Raw genomic sequence first — 20,473 nt, 5'->3', positions numbered from 1 at the left:
GGCCCTAAACAGCTGCCTTATAAACCAGGAAATCGCACTAGCTACATTAGTTGTGGATTAAATCAATTTGGATAAAGGGCATTGTACACTATGAATTTAGGGATTTGTCGGCCATAGAAACCCTTGGTCGGACCACCTAAGCGTTTATTTTTGTTGGATCGCCTAAATCCAAACAGCGTAATATATACACTGAACAAAAATATAAAAAAGGCAACATGCAACAATTTCAAAGATTTTGCTGAGTTACAGTTAAGGAAATTAGTCAAATAAATAAATTAGGCCCTAATCTATGGATTTCCCATGACTGAGCAGGGGCGTAGACATGGGTGGGCCTGGGAGGGCATAGACCCACCCACTTGGGAGCTAGGCCAACCCACTCGGGAGCCAGGCACAGCCAATCAGAATTAGTTTTTTTCCCCACAAAAGTGTTTATTACAGACAATTTGCTGCTATAATGTTCTGTGAAGGCTTTCCACTAGATGTTAGAATATTGCTGAGGCGACTTCCCTTCAGCCACAAGAGTATTAGTGAGGTCAGGCACGGATGTTGGGGATTAGGCCTGGCTTGCAGTCGGCATTCCAATTCATCCCAAAGGTGTTCGATGGGGTTGAGCTCATCAAGTTCTTCCATAGAGATATCAACAAACCATTTCTGGGGCATTGCCATGCTAAAACAGTAAAAGGCCTTCCTCAAACTGTTGCCAGGGAGTTGGGAGCACAGAATCGTCTAGAATGCCATTTTATACTGTAGCGTAAGATTTCTCTTCCCTGGAACTAAAGGGGCCTAACTGGAACCATGAAAAACAGCCCTATACTATTATACCTCCACCAAAGTTTGCATTCAGGCAGGTAGCGTTCTCCTGGCATCCGCCAAATCCAGAATCGTCTGTCGGGCTGCCAGATGGCGAAGTGTGATTCATCACTCCAGAGAACGCTATTCCACTGCTCCAGCGTCCAATGGCGGCGGGCTTTACACCACTTCAGCCGACACTTGGCATTGAGCATGGTGATCCTAGGCTTGTGTCCAGCTGCTCGGACATGGAAACCCATTTCATGAAGCTCCCGACAAACAGTTCTGATGCGGCTTCCAGAGGCAATTTGGAACTCTGTAGTGAGTGTTGCAACCGAGGACATAATTTTTTACACGCTAGGTAGTCCTGTTCTGTGAGCTTGTGTGTCCTACTATCCTATGACGGTGCCACGTTGAAAATCACTGAGTTCTTCAGTAAGGCCATTCTACTGTCAGTGTTTGTCTATGGAGACTGCATGTCTGTGTGCTCAATGTTATACATCTGTTAGCAACAGGTGTGGCTGAAACAGCCAAATCCCCTCATTTGAAGGGGTGTCCACATACTTGTGTATCTGTGTGTGTATATAGTGCATTCGGAAAGTATTCAGACCCCTTCACCTTTTTAAAAATGTTACAGCTGTATTCTAAAATGGATTAAATTGCTTTTTTCCCTTCAACCTACATACAAGTGTGTGAGTGTATAAAAAAAAGGAAATATCACATTTACATAAGTATTCACACCCTTTACTCAGTACTTTGCTAAAGCACATTTGGCAGAGATTACAGCCTTGAGACTTCTTGGGTATGACACTACAAGCTTAACAAACCTGCATTTGGGGAATTTCTCCCATTCTTCTCTGCAGATCCTCTCAAACTCTTGTCAGGTCTCTCCAGAGATGTTCGGTCAGGTTCAAGTCTGGGCTCTGGTTGGGCCACTCAAGGACATTGAGACTTGACCCGAAGCCATTCCTGCGTTGTCTTGGCTGTGTGCTTAGGGTCATTGTCCTGTTGGAAGGTGAACTTTCACCCCAGTCTGAGGTCCTGAGAGCTCCGGAGCAGGTTTTAATCAAGGATCTCTACTGTGCTCTGTTCATCTTTCCCCTCGATCTTGATAAGGCTCCAAGTCCCTGCCGCTGAAAAACAACCCCCACAGCATGATGCTGCCACCACCACCATGCTTCACCGTAGGGATGGATTTGGCCAGGTGATGAGCAGTGCCTGGTTTCTTCCAGATGTGACACTTAGCATTCAGGCCAAAGAGTTCAATCTTGGTTTCATCAGACTAGAGATTCTTGTTTCTCATGGTCAGAGTCTTTTGGCAAACTCCAAGAGGGCCGTCATGTGATATGAGTGGCTTCCGTCTGGCCACTACCATAAAAGCATATATATATATATATATAAAAAAAGCTCAACAGATGAACACATTTTTAATTTGCAGGGGGGTGATTGCATTAAATGTAATTATTCATTTCCAATGATTTACTGTCTGTATGGACTGGGTGCCGCTAGTATTCTTAAATAATATAATATTTGAGAACTAACAAATCACCAAAATAAACAGCTCGACAGTCAGGGAGAATTGAAAATGACAAAAACTAATGAATTTAGCATTATTGATTTTGTTAATATGTTTGAGCAAAAGAACAAAGCCATGGCAAAATGCATAGAATTGCAGGAAATTAGCTTTAAAACTTCACACATTTCTCTGTTCCATGGCAGTATAGAATCACATAAAATGTGCTTTAAAAAAGGGCCAATTTCCACACTGTGAAAAAATGCCCTTGTAGTGTAAGAGCTGTTTGAAAAGACCACAGAATTTCAGCCTGCTATAGTGGGAGGAAGTTTTGGCCTTCATGATGACATCGACATACAGCAAATTAGTCAATAAACATAAGAAATAGAGATCCAAACCTCTCTGCCAAATGCCAACAGCTATTTTTCAGTTTTCCCCTAGAAAAATTATTTTTTGAGAAATTGCTCTGTTTCTTTATGACTTATAAAAAAATAATAATAATCACATTAAGGTACTTCATTGTTAATGATTTGATATTGAGATAAAAACAGCTATAATTGACATTTAAAACAGAAACATTTTATCATTTGCTTTAAAACAACATTTCACTCAGTTACATGGACATTTTTAGTGGCTTTACAAATAATATAAATACTTCTCTACACCAAGATGGGGACAGCTAAAATATTCTTTAAACATCAGCCGCGCTGACCATGCCCATTGCCACACCCCCTAAGCCCTTTTTCGATCCAGAAAAACACCCAGGAAATTATTTATTTACAGTTCATGTATATAATCCTCCATTACTGCATTGGTACAGGCAGCTATAGTTTCCAAAAGGCACCACTTGGCTAATGTCAGTCCCAGTTTTCACCTAATATCGCCCTCTTCTATAGCCTACCCCTTACTCTACTAACTTGGCCTCCTTTCCAGTCATCTTTCATCTTACTGTAATTGTATATTTCTCTTGATCTGGCCCTATCCTTTCTCTGCCTCTCCATCTCTCCCTCCTCATCTCTCCCATACCTTGGTCTTTGCATCATACTCGCGGCGTGACTCGGCCAGCAGCTCTTCCAGCTCCATGAGCGAGTCCTTCAGCCTATCTACCTGGTACATCAGGTTGTTCTTCTCATTGTCCAGCTGGGCGTTGGACACCATGGCCTTGCGGTACTTTTCCTCCACCTCCACAAGGGAATCCTAAAAGGAAGAGAAATGCCTGTTGTTGGTGTCATGACATTGGCCTGTTGTGTGAGGTTTATGACACCCATTAAATACCTTTCCCCTTTCCTCTCTCTCTACTCTACAGAGGGACTGTTGGAAATCCTTTTCATAACAGAGTTTGGGTAACATCAAAAGGGTGGTGAACAGAACCATATTTCGGTAATTCAACCAGTTGAAAATATGTGTTTTTACTTAAAGAATATGAAACCAGATCAGTTGTCATCGGAGACATTATTACTGGATGATAGGATGACAAACTATCTTGGAAAGTCTACACATTATAGTTATCAGATTCACATGGAATTGTTGTGCAATTTAAATGTTTAAATATGAAACTATTTGTGAACAGATGAAATGTAATTTTACCTTCTAAATGAGAGAATTGGTTTTCATAAGTGAACTAGGCTCAACTCAGTGGTCCCGCCCATGTGAACCGACATTGGTTGTGAACTATGAAACACGACCTTCTCCCCCTACTACATAAGCCCTTTATGAAAATGTAACATTTGTGTTCCCGAGGACGACGGTCCATACGTTAAAAGGGCTAATATCAAACTACAGAACTAAGCCAACTTCAACGTGGGCTCAAAGTATGGCAACTTGGTATGAACTTTGAACTCTTATTCACTAAAGAAGTGATACCTCCTAGCCATTGAGTTTTTTTTTTTTTAACCTTTATTTAACTAGGCAAGTCAGTTAAGAACAAATTCTTATTTTCAATGACGGCCTAGGAACAGTGGGTTAACTGCCTGTTCAGGGGCAGAACGACAGATTTGTACCTTGTCAGCTCGGGGATTTGAACTTGCAACCTTCCCTTACTTGTCCAATGCTCTAACCACTGGGCTACCCAGCAGCAGCTGTAAATGTGGGCTAGGAAAGGACGGACAAAGTATCTGTCCTACCACAACGACGGTACTACAACGTATGCATAAGATTCTGTATTTACGATAGCTGCATTGCAGTCTGATAGAGACCCAAATTCCTTTAATTCAAAACCCAACCCCCTTTGTGTAACCAGCCATCATATCTGTACCGTCCGCTAGGGACGTTTTCTTTTATGACATAATTAGTAATCAATGTATGACCCATCCTGTGTATGTGTAATTTTGTGTGATTGTTTAGGTATTTAGTAAATAAATAAAACCAAAGTTTGTATTGCTGATTCAACTTGTTACCCAGGGTTCGTGAAGATAAACAATAATTCTACGACTTCAGATGAGACTGAATAATGTGACGATTAAGAATAGACTGCTATTGATGTAAAAGATGACCAGGTCTTTAAGAGTTTATTTGGAAGATAACAGCTCTATACATATTATTTCGTGGTGCCCCGACTTTCTAGTTAATTACATGATTAGTTCAATCAGGTAATAGAGAAAATATTTTATAGAATAGCATGTCATATCACTTAATCCAGCATAGCAAAGACACGACAGTGTATGCACATGGGAACACACATACGGACAACATGACAGACATACAGTAACAAACGCTCACAAAAAAATGAATATACAAAATAACACACCCCCATAAAAGACACACCAATAACCAAAAAGGGGTATTGTATCAAGCGCTGCCACTTCCATTCTCTGTACTCATTCAGGTGGTTTCAACTGGGAGGAAAAGTCAGAAACGTGATAGAGAATGGAAAGAATTCCAAGGACATAATTCGTATTCAGGGAAATTATGTAAATGTTAGACCCAAGCAAAAGCTGTCCACTGCATGCCAGTGGGGTTATTGTGTGTGCTTCAATCTATAGCTAGACTCCTCCTGATATCTCCATGAGTGATAAGTATAATTTTGTCTAGTACGGTCTTTTTTCTAGCTAGGGCCAACTACTTTAAGTGCTGGCTGTTTTCCCAGGACCCTACTTGTCGTGTGAACTGCCGACTGCTCATAATATGCAAATAGTTGACACATCAACTAGGATCACGTGCCAGGGCAATTTGTGACTTGTTTTGGTAATCAGTGGCTGTATTGCAGGGGGAGTGGTTTAATCTAATTTCTGAGTTTATATAACCAGCTTCTCAGGCTCCATCTCAGGAAGGAAAGAGGAAGGCTTCCACACCACTCTCTCACTTGAGTATCTTACCTAGTTATTTACAGATTCTGTATTTAGCTCTTTTGTAGCTTTGTCAACTATGTGTGTGTTTTCTATACCTGTTCGCACCTCTACCTGAAGGCTTTATAGACATTCCCCACCCTTGGCTGCAACCCTTCTAATTTAGTGTACCCTGCGCGCACAACCCATGTGGAATTCCAGATTTCTGGCAGTGTTTGAAACTGCCGATCTGCGGTCAAGAACGCCAAGTTAACCTCTGCCTTCAGCCCCTTGAGTTTTTGGCTCTGATGGAGACATGGATCACCCCAGAAAACAAACGGTTCTTTCTTCATCTGATTAGGTTGTTTTCGCTCAGTCTGAGAGCATCTGGTCGCGGTGTTGGCACAGGTCTACTCATTTCTCTTAAGCAGAGATTCTTTTTCCCCCTCTCTCACCTGTTCATCTCCTCATTTCAATTCCACCCTGGTCAGTTGTCCACTGAAGCTTAACATTGTCATCTATCGCCCACCAGGTGCCCTTGGAGAGTTTCTCAATGAGGTTGACACCTTGATAAGCTCATTTCCTGACGACGGCTCACCGCTCTTCGTACTTTGTGACTTCAACCTCCCGATGTCTGCCTCGATTTCATTTCTATCCAACACTCACTTTCCCCTCCTTGCACCACACCCTTTCCCAATCCCTTCCATCTCACAAGGCAGGCAAGACACTTGACACTCGTCTTCTCCCATCTGGAGTACTGCAACTCACTGTTGGCTGGGCTCCCCGCTTGTGCCATCAAAGACCTGCAACTTATCCAGAATGCTGCAGCCCGCCTGGTTTTCAACCTTCAAGTTCTCTCATGTCACCCTGCTCCTCCGCACACTCCACTGGCTTCCAGTCGAAGCTCGCATCCAAAACAAGACCATGGTGCTTACCTATGGAACTGCCCTTCCCTAACTTCAGGCTATGCTCAAACCCTATACCCCAACCCGAGCACGCCATTCTACTATCTCAGGCCTCTTGGCCCTCACAGCTCCCACTCAGCCCAAGCTCTTCTCTGTACTGGTACCCCAATGGTTGAAACAGCTTCCCCCTGAAGCTAGGACAGCAGAGTCCCTGCCCATCTTCTGAAAACATCTACCTCTACCCCTCCTGTACTCCCTGTTCACTGACGACTGCATAGGACTTCATATTACACAATACATGTATGTTTTGTTCGATAAAGTTCATATTTATATTCAAAAATCTTATTTTACATTGGCGTGTTACGTTCAGTAGTTCTAAAACATGCAGTGATAGTGCAGAGAGCCACATGAATTCACAAAAATACTCATAATAAATGAAAATACAACTATTATACATTAAACTTTAGATACACTTCTCCTTAATGCAACCGCTGTGTCAGATTTCAAAAAAACTTTATGGAAAAATCATAATCTGAGAACGGCGCTCAGAGCCCAAACCAGCCAGAGAAATATCCGCCATGTTGGGTAGTCAACATTAAATAGCATTAGAAATATTCACTTACCTTTGATGATCTTCATCAGATTGCACTCCCAGCAATCGCAGTTCAACAATAAATGCTTGTTATGTTCGATAATGTCCATTTATGTCCAATAGCTTCTTTTGTTAGGGCGTTTGGTAAACAAATCCAAAAGCGCGATCTGGTCCATTCGGACGAAACATTCAAAAAGTTATATTACAGGTCGAAGAAACTTGTCAAACTAAGTATAGATTCAATCTTTAGGATGTTTTTATCATAAGTCGCTCTGGATAAGAGCGTCTGCTAAATGACTTAAATGTAAATGTAAATAAAAGTTCAATAATGTTCCAACCCGGGGAATTCAATTGTCTGTAGAAAAGGAATGGAACAAGAGCTACCGCTCAAGTGAAAGCGTGTGACTGAGAATGAGGCTGTAGGCAGACCCCTTAGTCAAACAGCTCCCATCCAGCCCCCCTTCACATGAGAAGCCTGAAACAACGGTCTAAAAACGGTTGACATCTAGTGGAAGCCTTAGGAAGTGCAAAATAACCAATATCCCACTGTCTATTCGATAGGGGTGAGTTCAAAAACGACAAACCTCAGAATTCCCACTTCCAGTTTGGATTTTTTCCTGAGGATTTTGCCTGCCATATGAGTTATGTTATACTCACAGACATCATTCAAACAGACATCATAGAAACTTCAGAGTGTTTTCTATCCAATACTACTACTACTACTACTACTAATAATAAATAATAATAATAATAATAATAATAATAATAATAATAATATGCATATATTTGCATCTGGGACTGAGTAGGATCCAGTTCCACATCAGACTCCACATCTTGGATCTGATCCTTCAGCTCATGAATCTCCTGGGGTGAAGAGCATGGAAGGGGTGAGGAAAGAGACAGAAGCATGCTGCGACAGGGTTGATAGATGAAGTGATGAGCACAATGACAGGTAGAGAACAACATCTGCAGAGCAGTGTGTGTTGTACAGGTATGGGCTCTTAAAGAGTGGACGTGAGAGGGTGCTAGAACACCCATGGCTTTCTTACCTTGATCTCTAGTATGGAGGTGTCTGTGTCGCCAGTCATCGACAATTCGCCACTTCCTCTCCGGGAGGAAGACCCGCTGAGTGAAGCGAGGGTAGCTGCCGTTAGGGTGGAAGCAGATTGAGATCCCTTTTCCAGGAAATCTCTGTCCTCCACCTGGGAACAAAGGGGACATACTGATATAAATCGGGACCACATCATGCCTTTAAAAGGGGCAAAGTGCCATGGATTCACAAGGAATGGGGGAAAAAAAATACTGACTCTTCTGCCACAAGACTGCACTCAATTTCCCCATCACATCTTTACCTTTCTCCACTTTGGCCAATCACATTATCCCTCCAAAGCTTTGGGGACAATCCGCAGTCTTCCCATCCAATCATAAACCATCATAAGTGCATGCCTAATTGTCAGACTGGTCTGTGAACTTCAGTGGCTTGCATTGTTCTTATCTGTCACAACAACTGACATATTACTACATATGGAATATCAAAACTGTCCTCAGTAGTAGACATGCTATGTTAGTCATATTGTTCACTTCCCATGCCTATCAAATCAGCATCAATACTGGTTACAGGAGTTCTTGGAAAATAGTTTAGTCAAAAGTAGTTCTAGTCCACGACACACCATATTGTTAGTCCCATTTATCCCATTCTACAACACTAATTTGTTTAATCAACACACTATCCAACTTTACGCTATATAATTGCAATTTATATTTTTTATTAACTAGTGCCAGTGTTGACATCTCATTAGTTCTAAAAGCACTTTCTAAGGTCTCCTCTTTCCCATCTTGCCAATGACCATACCATCCAGGTCAGACAGTGGTCTACCCTCCAACTCCACACGAAAGCAGACAGTCTCTCTGTGAGAGTTGAGACCATACTGCCATGACTCTGGGAAGGTAGTGCCGCCCCACTCACATCGGATAAATTGTGGATGGTCATGTGACCCAGGTCCTCCTGGCAGGCTACTGCAGGTGGCCGAGCAGGAAGCTGCAGTCATCATAGTGGCCCACTAGAGGGCGGAATGCCACAGGGTATATTTCAGGGAGGTCACTTTCTCTCACATGCACATAAACACAGAGCTCTCTATATAGCCCAATACTCGTGTATAGCCAAATACACGTGTATATTGCCTCTTTCCAACCAGAACACACAATAAATGGCTAAACTGAGAATGTGTAAAATGGACTCTAGGAACAAGGATCAGCCTACAGCTGTATAGAGTAATGAGCATCCCAGACAGTATACACAGTAGCCCACATGCAAAAGGATTCCTGTAAAGAAATAAAGTTTGATGATATGTAAAAAGGTAGGATGACTCAGCGTACCAGACATCAACTAGTCTTCATATTCTTGCCACTGGTTAATAGAATATTTGCCCTGAGTTGACAATTTAAACAAGTTGCTTTTCTGGGCAACCTCTCAACACAATAGGAGTTACAACAGAAGGCTGAACTGGGTGGCAGACATCACTTTGTCTGTAACAATTATAATCTCCATCTGAAAGATGCCAGTTATCTATTTATCTACTTATATCCCTGTTGTGTCAAACAAAACCCAATCACAAAAGGCACAGGGCAATCGCTGAGATTTATTTTGGCATGACGCAGCATAACCCTGTAATGCTTTGCCAATCACCACTAACAAATTACCCAAAGGCCTTTGAGATGGTGGTTATTGTGAAATATGGCTGCAATCGACTACTGTTGATGACTGACCTTCCGATTCTCAATTAATTCCTTATGGACAGAACAAGCAAATCAGGAGCCAAATTGTCAATGCCATAGACATAATTGAATTGCAATGGACAAAGACTTTAGGAGATATGTGGATAGAGCATTGGACTAGTAACTGAAAGGTTGCAAGATCGAATCCCCGAGCTGACAAGGTAAAAATCTGTCGTTCTCCCTCTGAACAAGGCAGTTAACCCACTGTTCCTAGGCAGTCATTGAAAATAAGAATTTGTTCTCAACTGACTTGCCTAGTTAAATAAAGGTAAAATAAAAATACATTTTAAAATGACAGAAAATGCATAAACCATTCAAGTCTGATATCACCATGAATTTAAAAAACTTCACTGAAAAAAACAAAGTACAACTATGAAGGCTTACTTTAACTCAAGACAATACGACTAGTCCACTATAAAAGTCGTCAGTCTGTGATTATGCTTGTTCAATGGCCGTGTCACTCTAATAAGGTTCCATGGCTGGACAGTGTGACTGAGGGGTGCTCACCACTGGGGCTGGCATGGACTGAGCTGGCTTTAGAGGACACCCTGGACCTGGTTCCACGATAACTACTGTACTCTGAAGGCTGGGGATGGCACACTCACCCACCAGCATCAATGTGCACGCACACAAGAACACGCACACACACGTGACACGCATAACGTCACAAACCCTGCTGCTGCGGTCATTCAATGGACATTGGCATATGTTCTTCAAAGAGAGGATATGGTAAGGAGAGAAATAATGTTGACCAAGCTACTGAAAATAGGCCCTTAACAAGACTGAGCGTTTGATTCTTATTAAAAGAGATGGAGACCAGACCGGCTTCTTTAGGAAACTTTGATTGGACACACACCGAGTATAGAAAACATTAAGAACACCTGCTCTCTCCATGAAAAACTGGCCAGGTGAATCCAAGTGAAAGCGATGATCTCTTATTGATATTGCTTGTTAAATCCACTTTAAAAATCAGTGTAGATGAAGGGGCGGAGACAGGTTAAAGAAGGATTTTTAAGTCTTGAGAAAATTGGGACAGATTGTGTGTGTGTGCCATTTAGTGGTTCATTCAAATAATTTAAACTTGAAGAGTTGATTATTTGAAATCATCTGTGTCGTGCTAGCAGGGCTGCAAAGGGCCGAAAACTTTCAGGTAAATTTCCGGCACAGACACAAGGACAACAGACACACTGGTCTCTACATTAAAGATGAGCTGAAGGCAGTCAATGACCTTGGACCACACAAGGCATCTGGTGACCGACAATACTGCGAACATGAAGGCTGCTTGGTCTAAAGTGGAGGAGTCCTACCCTCACATCACACCCATTGGCTGTGCTGCTCATGCATTGAATCTGCTCCTCAAGGACATCATGGCACTGAAAACAATGGATACACTCTACAAGAGAGCCAAGGAAAAGGTTAGATATGTGAAGGGTCATCAAGTTATAGCAGCAATCGACCTCACCAAGCAAAATGAGAAGAATAAGAGCACCACATTGAATCTGCCCAGAAACACCTGTTGGGTTGATGTTGTCATCATGTTTGACAGTCTCCTGGAGGGGAAGGAGTCTCCCCAAGATCTGGCCATATCACAGTCTGCCAATATGGACAGCCCCATCAAGAGGATTCTGAAACCTATAGCCTGAAACCTATAGCAGTAGCCATTGCACAGATTCAGGGAGACAATGGCATCCTGTCTGATGTTCAGACTCCCTGGCCTAGGCTACTATTCTACGTGGCAGGGATTGGAAGGTAGATTTTTTTTTGGTCTTGCTTAGGGCAGCATATCAGCCAGGACCGAGCCTGATCACCATTGATTAGTCTAGAAATTAAGAAAAGATTCCGTATCAAATTATACCATGCCAGGTTGGAGAGGATTGGCGCGTTGTCCATTTGAGACAACATTAGCGCATTTTAGGCTCAGAGCCAGAACAACCTCCTCTACTGCTGTTGAATAATTAATGAAGCCAGATTCATCCAAACATTAAAAGACAGATTTATTTATTTGCTAGCAAGCGATGAAAACGTGTATTGTATAAAAGAAAGTCCACACCAACATTTTGTTTTTACTATAGTGCCATAGCCTATAGTGGTCTGCACCCCCGCACATCTAGCAGATTAGCTGCTTGTGCATCAAAAGACAGTTGGAAAGAGGAGGAGCTGTAGACAGACTAAGTCAGCAAAACAATTGCTTATAATCATTAGAAAACACTCCAGCTATTAGGTCAAGTTTATCTACACGAAGATCAAGCTAAAAACTTAAAAAAATAACCCTATTTAAACAGTTTTGACAGTAATTTTATGTTCATGATGGCATTCATCCATAACCGTCGGTTATTCAATTACTGTCACAGCCCTGACTAACGGATAACTTTTTCTGCCTTCTGTAAGTTTAAGAAACATTTCCTTGAGAATCCATTACCAAAAACCAACATATCTTTAAGATATTTTCAAACCTCTCTCCCTCATGAGAGAGAAGATAGCTCTATATTTACTTGTTACTTCTGTGAACTATCAATTAGTTAATGTGTTTACTGATGTCAATTAAGTGATTAAAACTAGAAATTCCATCACCAAAATCAGTAACGGAATTTCTGATAAATCAGAATGGAAATTTTACAATGGAATTGGCTATCATAGTAGTCACAAACCAGTCGGGTTCACAAGTTTGGATAGCACATCAAAGAAGAGTACAGTTGAGAACAACCATCTCTGCAGCACTCCACCAATCAGGCCTTTATGGTAGAGTGTCCAGACGGAAGCCAATCAGTAAAAGGCACGACAGCCCACCTGGAGCTTGCCAAAAGGCACCTAATGGACTCTTGGACCATGAGAAAAAAAAAGACTCTGGTCTGATGGAACCAGGATTGAACTCTTTGGCCTGAATGCCAAGCGCCACATCTGGATGAAACCTGGCACCATCCCTACGGTGAATCATGGTAGAGGCAACATCATGCTGTGGGGATGTTTTTCAGCGTCAGAGACTGGGAGAATAGTCAGGATCGAGGGAAAGATGAACAGAGCAAAGTACAGAGAGAACCTTGATGAAAACCTGCTCCAGAGCACTCAGGACCTCATACTGGGTCGAAGGTTCACCTTCCAACAGGACAACATCCCCAAGCACACAGCCAAGACAATGTAGGAGTGGCTTCGGGACAAGTCTCTGAATGTCCTTGAGTGGTCCAGCCAGAGCCCGGACCTGATCGAATGTCTCTGGTGAGACCTTAAAATAGTGGTGCAGCTACGCTCCCCATCCAACCTGACCGAGCTTGAGAGGATCTGCAGAGAATAAAATGGGAGAAACTCCCAAAATACAGGTGTGCCAAGCTTATAGCGTCATATGAAGATGACGAGGCTGTAATTGCAAACATTTCTTAAAACCTGTTTTTACTTTGTCATTATGGGGTAGTGTGTGTAGATTAATGAGGTGGGAAAAAAACAAACAATTCAATCCATTTTAGAATAAGGCTGTGACACAACAAAATGTGCAAAAACTCAAGGTCTGAATACTTTCAGAATGCACCGTACAGTATCATATTGGGTGGGGTCAAAGGTCAGATTAATGAATGCCTTCACAAACCCTGTGATGGCACCGGTAGTAGATCTGGCAGAGTAGCCCAGATTACTAAATATGTTGGTACAGTGGGGAGGGAGTAAGAATACATGTCACAACATGTATTCAAAAGACATTGCAGTCAGTGCCTGGGTAACATTAAGACCATGTCATATAGCCTGGTCCCAGATCTGTACCACGGTCATGGTCACACCAAACATATTGGCAAAACAGCACAAACCGATCTAGGAGCAGTTCTGGGAGTTCACACCTCAGGAAAGAGGTAATGTTGTCTTTACATACAACTTCGAAGTGTGTGTGAATAGACCTCGTAGCCATTGTAGGAAGAAAGCTGTTTTCTAGGAGAGGACAGACCATTTTTGTTATAAAGTTCAGAGGAAGTATAGGATGCCTACAATTAGAGAAAGAGGGATTGAAAGATAAAAAGCAACACCAAAAAAAGAGAGGAAACCGAAAGGACTAGGAAACCTACGTTGAAATGTGTTTTGTTGAAAAGTTAAAACTGGCCAATGACAATCCCATTCAATACTACAAAAGTAGTTGGAAACATCCCCTAGCCAACATCACAAGGTCAGTGGACTCCAGGTCAGTGGAGTCTGAAATTATTGACACCCTTGATAATGATGAGCAAAAATGACTGTATAAAATAAATAATTCAAATCCTGAGCTGTACTCCATTAGCATTATTTCTGTGGCCGTAACTTCACACACAGTTCACAGTTTCTTTCTAAAGTTTTAATAATGATGAATGAAACCATGCCGAGTCATACTAAGTCAATCATGTCAAACGCTTCTGGCATAAATCCATTTGGCATAAATGCTGAACAAGAAAACATATCCATGTAAAGCTAAAGGTGGCTACTCTAAAGAGAATGCTAAAGAAACACGAGTGAAGAACAAAAAACACCCAGATTAACTGGAAGAAAAACACAGTGAGAGAGAGGAGTCAGACTTGCAGGTATCACTCGACGGTTAGTGGACAAGCCATGCTGAGAAAGAGAGAAGAGGAAGGAATGAGCATTACGTAAGACGCACATAATCCACAATACAAATTGGGGTCAGAAGTGAGATCCAGCATCTGTAGGTAACACCAAAAGTATTAATGCACAGTCATTTACACGACACCCACCGGCTGCAGGTCTAGTCTGGAGGAGTGAGAGACTGCTAATGCCCATATCACAGAGTCTGGAGCTCTGAGAGTGGGTGAGGGGGGAGAGAGAGAGAGAACTAAAACCCTGGTGTCTACAACTTTACAACATTGCTATGAAAACAGGCCACATTTGTGCCACAATCAATTTCCTTAGAAAGCGGAAGATGCAGAGTTAACCATCTTCGGATCAATATATTTTGAATTCAAAATGGTTCTTTATTGGCAGAATAAATGAAGGCAGTAGGGCTTTTACCAGAATTATAAAAGAAAGAAAGAAATCGGGAGAGGGAACCCACCAGCTGCAGATCTAATCTGGAGTAGTGAGAGACCCTGCTTGTGCTCATCACTGAGTCTGGAGCTCTGAGAGTGGGTGAAGAGGAGAGATGGAGAAAGCCTAATGAACTACAGCACAGCGAGCACACCATGTAAAATTGCACCCTTCTATCTGCGAAATCATAACCATAACTTTCCTCAATTAATCCAAAATTGAACAAAAGGAACAGTCAAGAAACTGTCTTTGAATAGTTCAATGTGGTCAATAATGACCTTATAAACAGTGGACTGATGAAATAAGGAATACAGAAACAAACAGTATGGAATTAGGTGTCATGGAAAACTCACTATCCTGAAATTCCCTTCTAAAACATGCGCACTGAACACACATTTCTGACCATTTAACTTGTTCAAACTGAAGTCAACTTTTACTCATTGGCATCCATCCATTTACCCTGCTGGAGGCTAGCCAGTTACTACAGGTTAAAAGGCACTACTAGCACTGTACCCATTGAATAGCACTGTACCCATTGTCATAACCGTTGCTCTGTAAGGGACAGAAGCCACGCAAATGAGCAAGAATAACGCAAAAAATATATATATTTGGGCTAATAATTAAGATCAGAGGCTTACGTCTTTACTTTGTGTTTGTCTTTATCTTGGTTGGACTTCTTGTCCTTCACCCAGGAAAGGGAGGAGCAGCCCTGGGAGAGTGGGAGAGGGGGAGGGTGGAGGAGAGGAAGATCGGACAGGAGGGTAAAGGTGTGTGTCAGGAGCTCTCTCTCCGCCCATCGGGAAAGCCATCGGGCTGTTAGCTACCCATGCCCCACACACAGTAATGACTGAAATACTGTACCAGGTGTCACAGAAAGAATACAAAAACATGTGCAAAAAGGCAAGATGCGAGACAGAAACCTTGCAATCGCCTCATTGATTCCCATCATCACCAAACAACTGATCAAGATGTTAGCCATGTGTTACTTTATGATTTGGGTCAAACAAGCAAAACAGGTGCAAAAGCCGAGAAAATCCCAAACTGATGCAACTAGGCCTAGACCCAACATTTTTTTTGGTTTTAACAACTTGCGTTTCCCTTTATGGAATGATGTCACACTCAACATATCAACTCTACTCCAGAACCTTAGCAGTACAATATTTTCCATGATTACTCCCCATAAAACAATTCTCTATGAAGATTCAGACAACCGTGCTAAAAATAGTGCTGCGTCGGTGTCTGAATCCCAAATGGCACTATTCCCTATACAGTGGGCATTATAAGTATGCACACTACCCTTGGATTTTTTTTCCACATTTTGTTGCGTGACAAAGTGGGATTGAAACTGATTTAATTGTGATTGTTCCTTGTTGTTCATAATTTAAAAAGTGATAAGATATATATATTTTAAATATTTATAAAAATCTAATAACTAAAATAGTATTCAAACCTTTTGTTTATGCAAGCCTAAATTAGTTCAGGAGAAAAATGTGACTTTTTTTTTAAGCCACATGGACAAATAAGGGCTTGACATTTTTTTATGACTACCCCTTTCCTCTGACCCCCATACATACTACATATGTAAGGTCCCTCAGTCAAGTATTGGATTTCAAGCTCAGATTCAACTACAAAAAGGGCAGTCATTGGTAGATAACAAATCATTGAATCTCTTAAAATTGTAATTATCTTGTGAATGATGTATTAAACCACCCCACAAAGATAGTTGTGCTTCTAAACTGCAGGGCATGAAGGACACTGCTCAGGCGATTGGTGATTTTGAAACAGCTAGAGTTCAATGGCCATGAAAGGAGAAAACTGAGGATGAATCAACATTGTAATTACTCCACAATAATGACCTAAATCTGAGTAAAGAAAAATACACAGAACACAAATATTCCAAAACAGTGCCCTGTTGCATACAGGATGCATAAAGTAATACTGCAAAAACAAAACACAGCAAATGAATAACCTTTTTGGCCTAAATGCAAAGCCTTATATTTGGGGCAAATCCAATGCAACACATCACTGTGTAACTACCTCCTTTTTTTCAACCATGGTGGTGGCTGCATCATTGTATGGGTATGCTTGACGTTGCCAAAGACCGGTGGAGTTTTTCCAGGATAAAAATAAAACAGGATGGAAAAGTCCTAGAGGAAAACATGCTTCAGTCTGTTTTCCAGCACACTAGGACAGGAATTCACCTTTCAGCAGGACAATAACCTACAACAAGGCCAAATCTACACAAGTTACTTACCAAGAAGACAGCGAATGTTTCTCAGTGGCCAGTTTTGACCTACATTTTCTTGAAGATCTATGGAAAGACTTGAACATTGCGGTTAAGCCATGATCCCCAAAACCTTGACAGAGCTTGAGCAAAATAATAATAATTTGAAAAGAACAATAAGCAAATATTGCACAAATCCCAGTGTGCAAAGCTCTAAGACTTACGTGTAAGCGCTGGCAAATGAGTTTCTAACATGTAATGAACTTATCTAATCAAGGTATTGGTAACTTCCAAAAAAATGGAAACACTGGGGTAAATGAGAAATACAAAGTACATTGAAAGCGGGTGCTTCCACATAGGGCACGAGTGGACACTGAATGGTTTGATGAGCATGAAACGATGTATGCCATGGCCGGCTCAGTCACCAGATCAAAACCCAATAGAACACACATGGGAGATTCTGCAGCGGCGCCTGAGACAGCGTTTTACACCGCCATCAACAAAACACCAAATTATGGAAATTCTCATGGAAGCATGATGTCGCATCCCTCCAATAGAGTCCCTGAAACTTGTAGAATCCATGCCAAGGTGCATTTAAGCGGTTCTGGCTCACCCTATTAAAACACTTTGTGTTGGCGTTTCCTTTATTTTGTCAGTTAACTGAACATTCGTGTTTTATTTTTCATTAATAATACAAATTAAGAAAAAAAATCCACTTTGACAGATTATTTTGTGTAGATCGACAACAAGAAATCCCAATGAAATTCATTTCAATACCACTTTGTAACGCAATAAAATGTGAACAAATCCAAATACTTATGATACCCACTGGACCCTGGTCCAAACTAGTGCACTATAAAAAAGGGAATAGGGAGCCGTTTGGGAGGCGACCTGTGTTTGTGTTGGAACAGAAGGTTGGCAGTCAGGCTAGCCAGCTCTTTAACAGTCGATTTACTCCATTACACTAACCAGGGACAAACAGAGTATTGTGATAGAAAATGTACACATTTACCTGATTTGTATAATATTAATAGTTAGGAATTAATACTTAACAAATAGTTGGACATTTCTGTTCTATTTAATTCTGTATTTCTGTAAAGAGATGGTCTCCAGTCTAGCTATCTGCAGTTAGTCTGCTAGCGATAGCTTGAGCTGACAATGACTTGGTGATACAAACCTAAAAGATGGCATTCCATAAACAAGATGTGGTGTGTGTGTGACCCGAGATAGACATAGCCTGGAAGAGTTTAGAACAATGCCTCATTATCTCGTCTTCCTGGCATCTGGGAAACTTAGCCGGGTTGGAAGTAAAACAATATCCCGTGCAGATAACCAGGAGATGGGCCAAGGTGGCTTATGGGAAGGTTGGAACCAGGCTGACTAAGCATTTTTAGGTCCTATATAACATGTTTTTTCATTATCAGTTAAGCACTCGGCAACACTTCAGAGTGTGGGGTCAATGGCTTCATTATTGCAATAATGAATCTATATTAAATAAAGATTCTTTGAAGAAATGACTCAGTACGGAACTTCCCACGACATTAGTCCGCTGTAGCAACTACTCATTAGGGCTGTGACTAATTGAATAACTGATGGTTAAAGAATCATGAAAATAAAATAAAACATCAAAACCATTTAAATAAGCCTACATTCATTTTAGGATTATATTAACTTTATTTTCATGTAGATAAACTTGACCCAATAGTGGAAGTGTTTATTAATGATAAGCAATTGGTTTTGCTAACTTAGTCAACCAAACTTTCTGCTCCTCCTCTTTCCATCATTTGATGCTCGAGCTGCTAATCCGCTAGATGCGCCAGGGTGTAGAGCGCTATGGGACTTCAGAAAAAGAAAAAAAAAAGTTTGTTGTGGACTTTACACAATGCACATTCGTCACTTGCTAATAAATAAATTGTATTTAAAAAAATAAAAGGTTAAATGTATCTAATTATTCAACAGCAGCTGACAAGGTTGTTCTGGCTCTGAGCCTATAATGGGCTAATGTCCCAAAAATGGACAATGCGCCAGTCCTCTCCAACCTGGCATGGTATAATTTGATATGTAAATCCTTTCTTAATATATATAGACTAATCAATGCTGATCAGGCCTGGTCCTGGCCGCTATGCCGTTCTAGGCCAGACAAAATTGCTGCCCTCCTATCCTCACAAAGTAGGGTAGTACCCTAGGATATATAGTGTCGGCCACAATGCACTTTTACGAATGCCCATGTGGTAGCCTTCCGTTTGTAAAACAGGAAATTTAACATTATCGCTGTCATTTGGTTACATTAATTTTGACAATGTATGTATCGATTACAGTAATTTACCGTTCTCATTCTCGGAGTGGAAACGTTTGTGGAGTTCACAACCGGTTACACTTGTGAGAAACAAGTTTTGGTTTATTTCATACTATCATTTACCCGCTCCATGTGAACAATGAGCGTGTGTCTGCTTTCTTTTAAGTCTTTTTTTCTTCACCTCACACAGTAAATCCAAAGTTTTTTTTTAACACCCATTCAAAATTATAATAGTTCCTATTTTAATGATTGTCAATTTCATCTTCATACTATAGCATAGCTGTGCCCTTCATACTTTCCTTGTCAATTCATTATCTTATAGCCTCAGCGCGAGTTTGCTGATTCTCTCCATAGGCCTTTATGTCCAATCAGAAAGTCTCCTAAAGTACCCTTCTGGACTCCATCTCTTCAATAAGAATCAAAACGTTCATGTCATGATTTAATCTTGTAAAAATGCCTATTTTCAGTAGCTTAGGCTGGTTTTGTGTGTCAAATAGGATCTGTATTAAAATAATATATATGCAAAAGCAAACAGACAAGGTAGGCATATATACGTAAATGTGACAGATCCTATCCAACCTGGCATATCTTAAATTTGGTGATTCATAAGTAATAACCTGAATAATAATAATAATTAAAAGCCATGATAATAACGAGGTGTAATGGCTTGTTTCGAATAGGTTTTATTAAGAAGCATATCCATGTAAACAAGTGTACAATTGAATGTAAAAAATTGACTGCCGCCCGGAACATTATGCTTCTTGATAATCATAGATGGATTTAACATGATCATTTTTCTCCAATAAAGAAATGACTTGTTTTGTGTAGGCATTTTAGTTTGAAATTTGGAAATATTAAACCAACTGGACCAAAATGGGGGGGGGGAATACAATTTAACAAATAATCCAACTAATTCGAATTATAGCTAAGAACTGTGTGTGAAAATACAAGTGCTTGTTTAGCTACTAAGCATCGAAACACAAGGCTCAGAGGAGCAATCATTAGTAATTCAGATGGTAAATGGTAATAGAACGTGCAACTCAACTTTAGAACACAAATGTCAATTAGTCAGGCTTTGTGTCACACAGCCGTGCCAACTTTCTCCACTGAGCACACACCATTGTCTG

General features: G+C 41.0%; 1 protein-coding gene across 6 annotated transcripts in view; it reads right to left on the bottom strand.

The window, feature by feature from the left end:
* Nucleotides 1–20,473, bottom strand: part of LOC115107661 (leucine-rich repeat flightless-interacting protein 2-like) — a 71,106-nt gene that overhangs the window by 12,692 nt on the left and 37,941 nt on the right. For 5 of the 6 annotated variants that reach the window (XR_003860241.2, XM_029631158.2, XM_029631192.2 and 2 more), the window contains exons 4-5: nt 8,112–8,264; nt 3,329–3,499 (exon numbers count right to left, since the gene is read on the bottom strand). Coding sequence is in view for 5 of the 6 variants with exons in the window: in XM_029631158.2 (XP_029487018.2) it covers nt 3,329–3,499; nt 8,112–8,264 (324 nt within the window). In the remaining variant the exon portion in view is untranslated. Of the gene's footprint in view, nt 1–3,328; nt 3,500–8,111; nt 8,265–15,464; nt 15,899–20,473 lie in introns of those variants that run through there. The other variant, XM_029631175.2, reaches the window with a different exon arrangement.

Source organism: Oncorhynchus nerka, linkage group LG3 (genome assembly GCF_034236695.1).
Source record: "Oncorhynchus nerka isolate Pitt River linkage group LG3, Oner_Uvic_2.0, whole genome shotgun sequence".
NCBI classification, from domain to species: domain Eukaryota; kingdom Metazoa; phylum Chordata; class Actinopteri; order Salmoniformes; family Salmonidae; genus Oncorhynchus; species Oncorhynchus nerka.
Note: the sequence above shows the minus strand (reverse complement) of the source record. Positions and strands in the feature narration are given on the sequence as shown.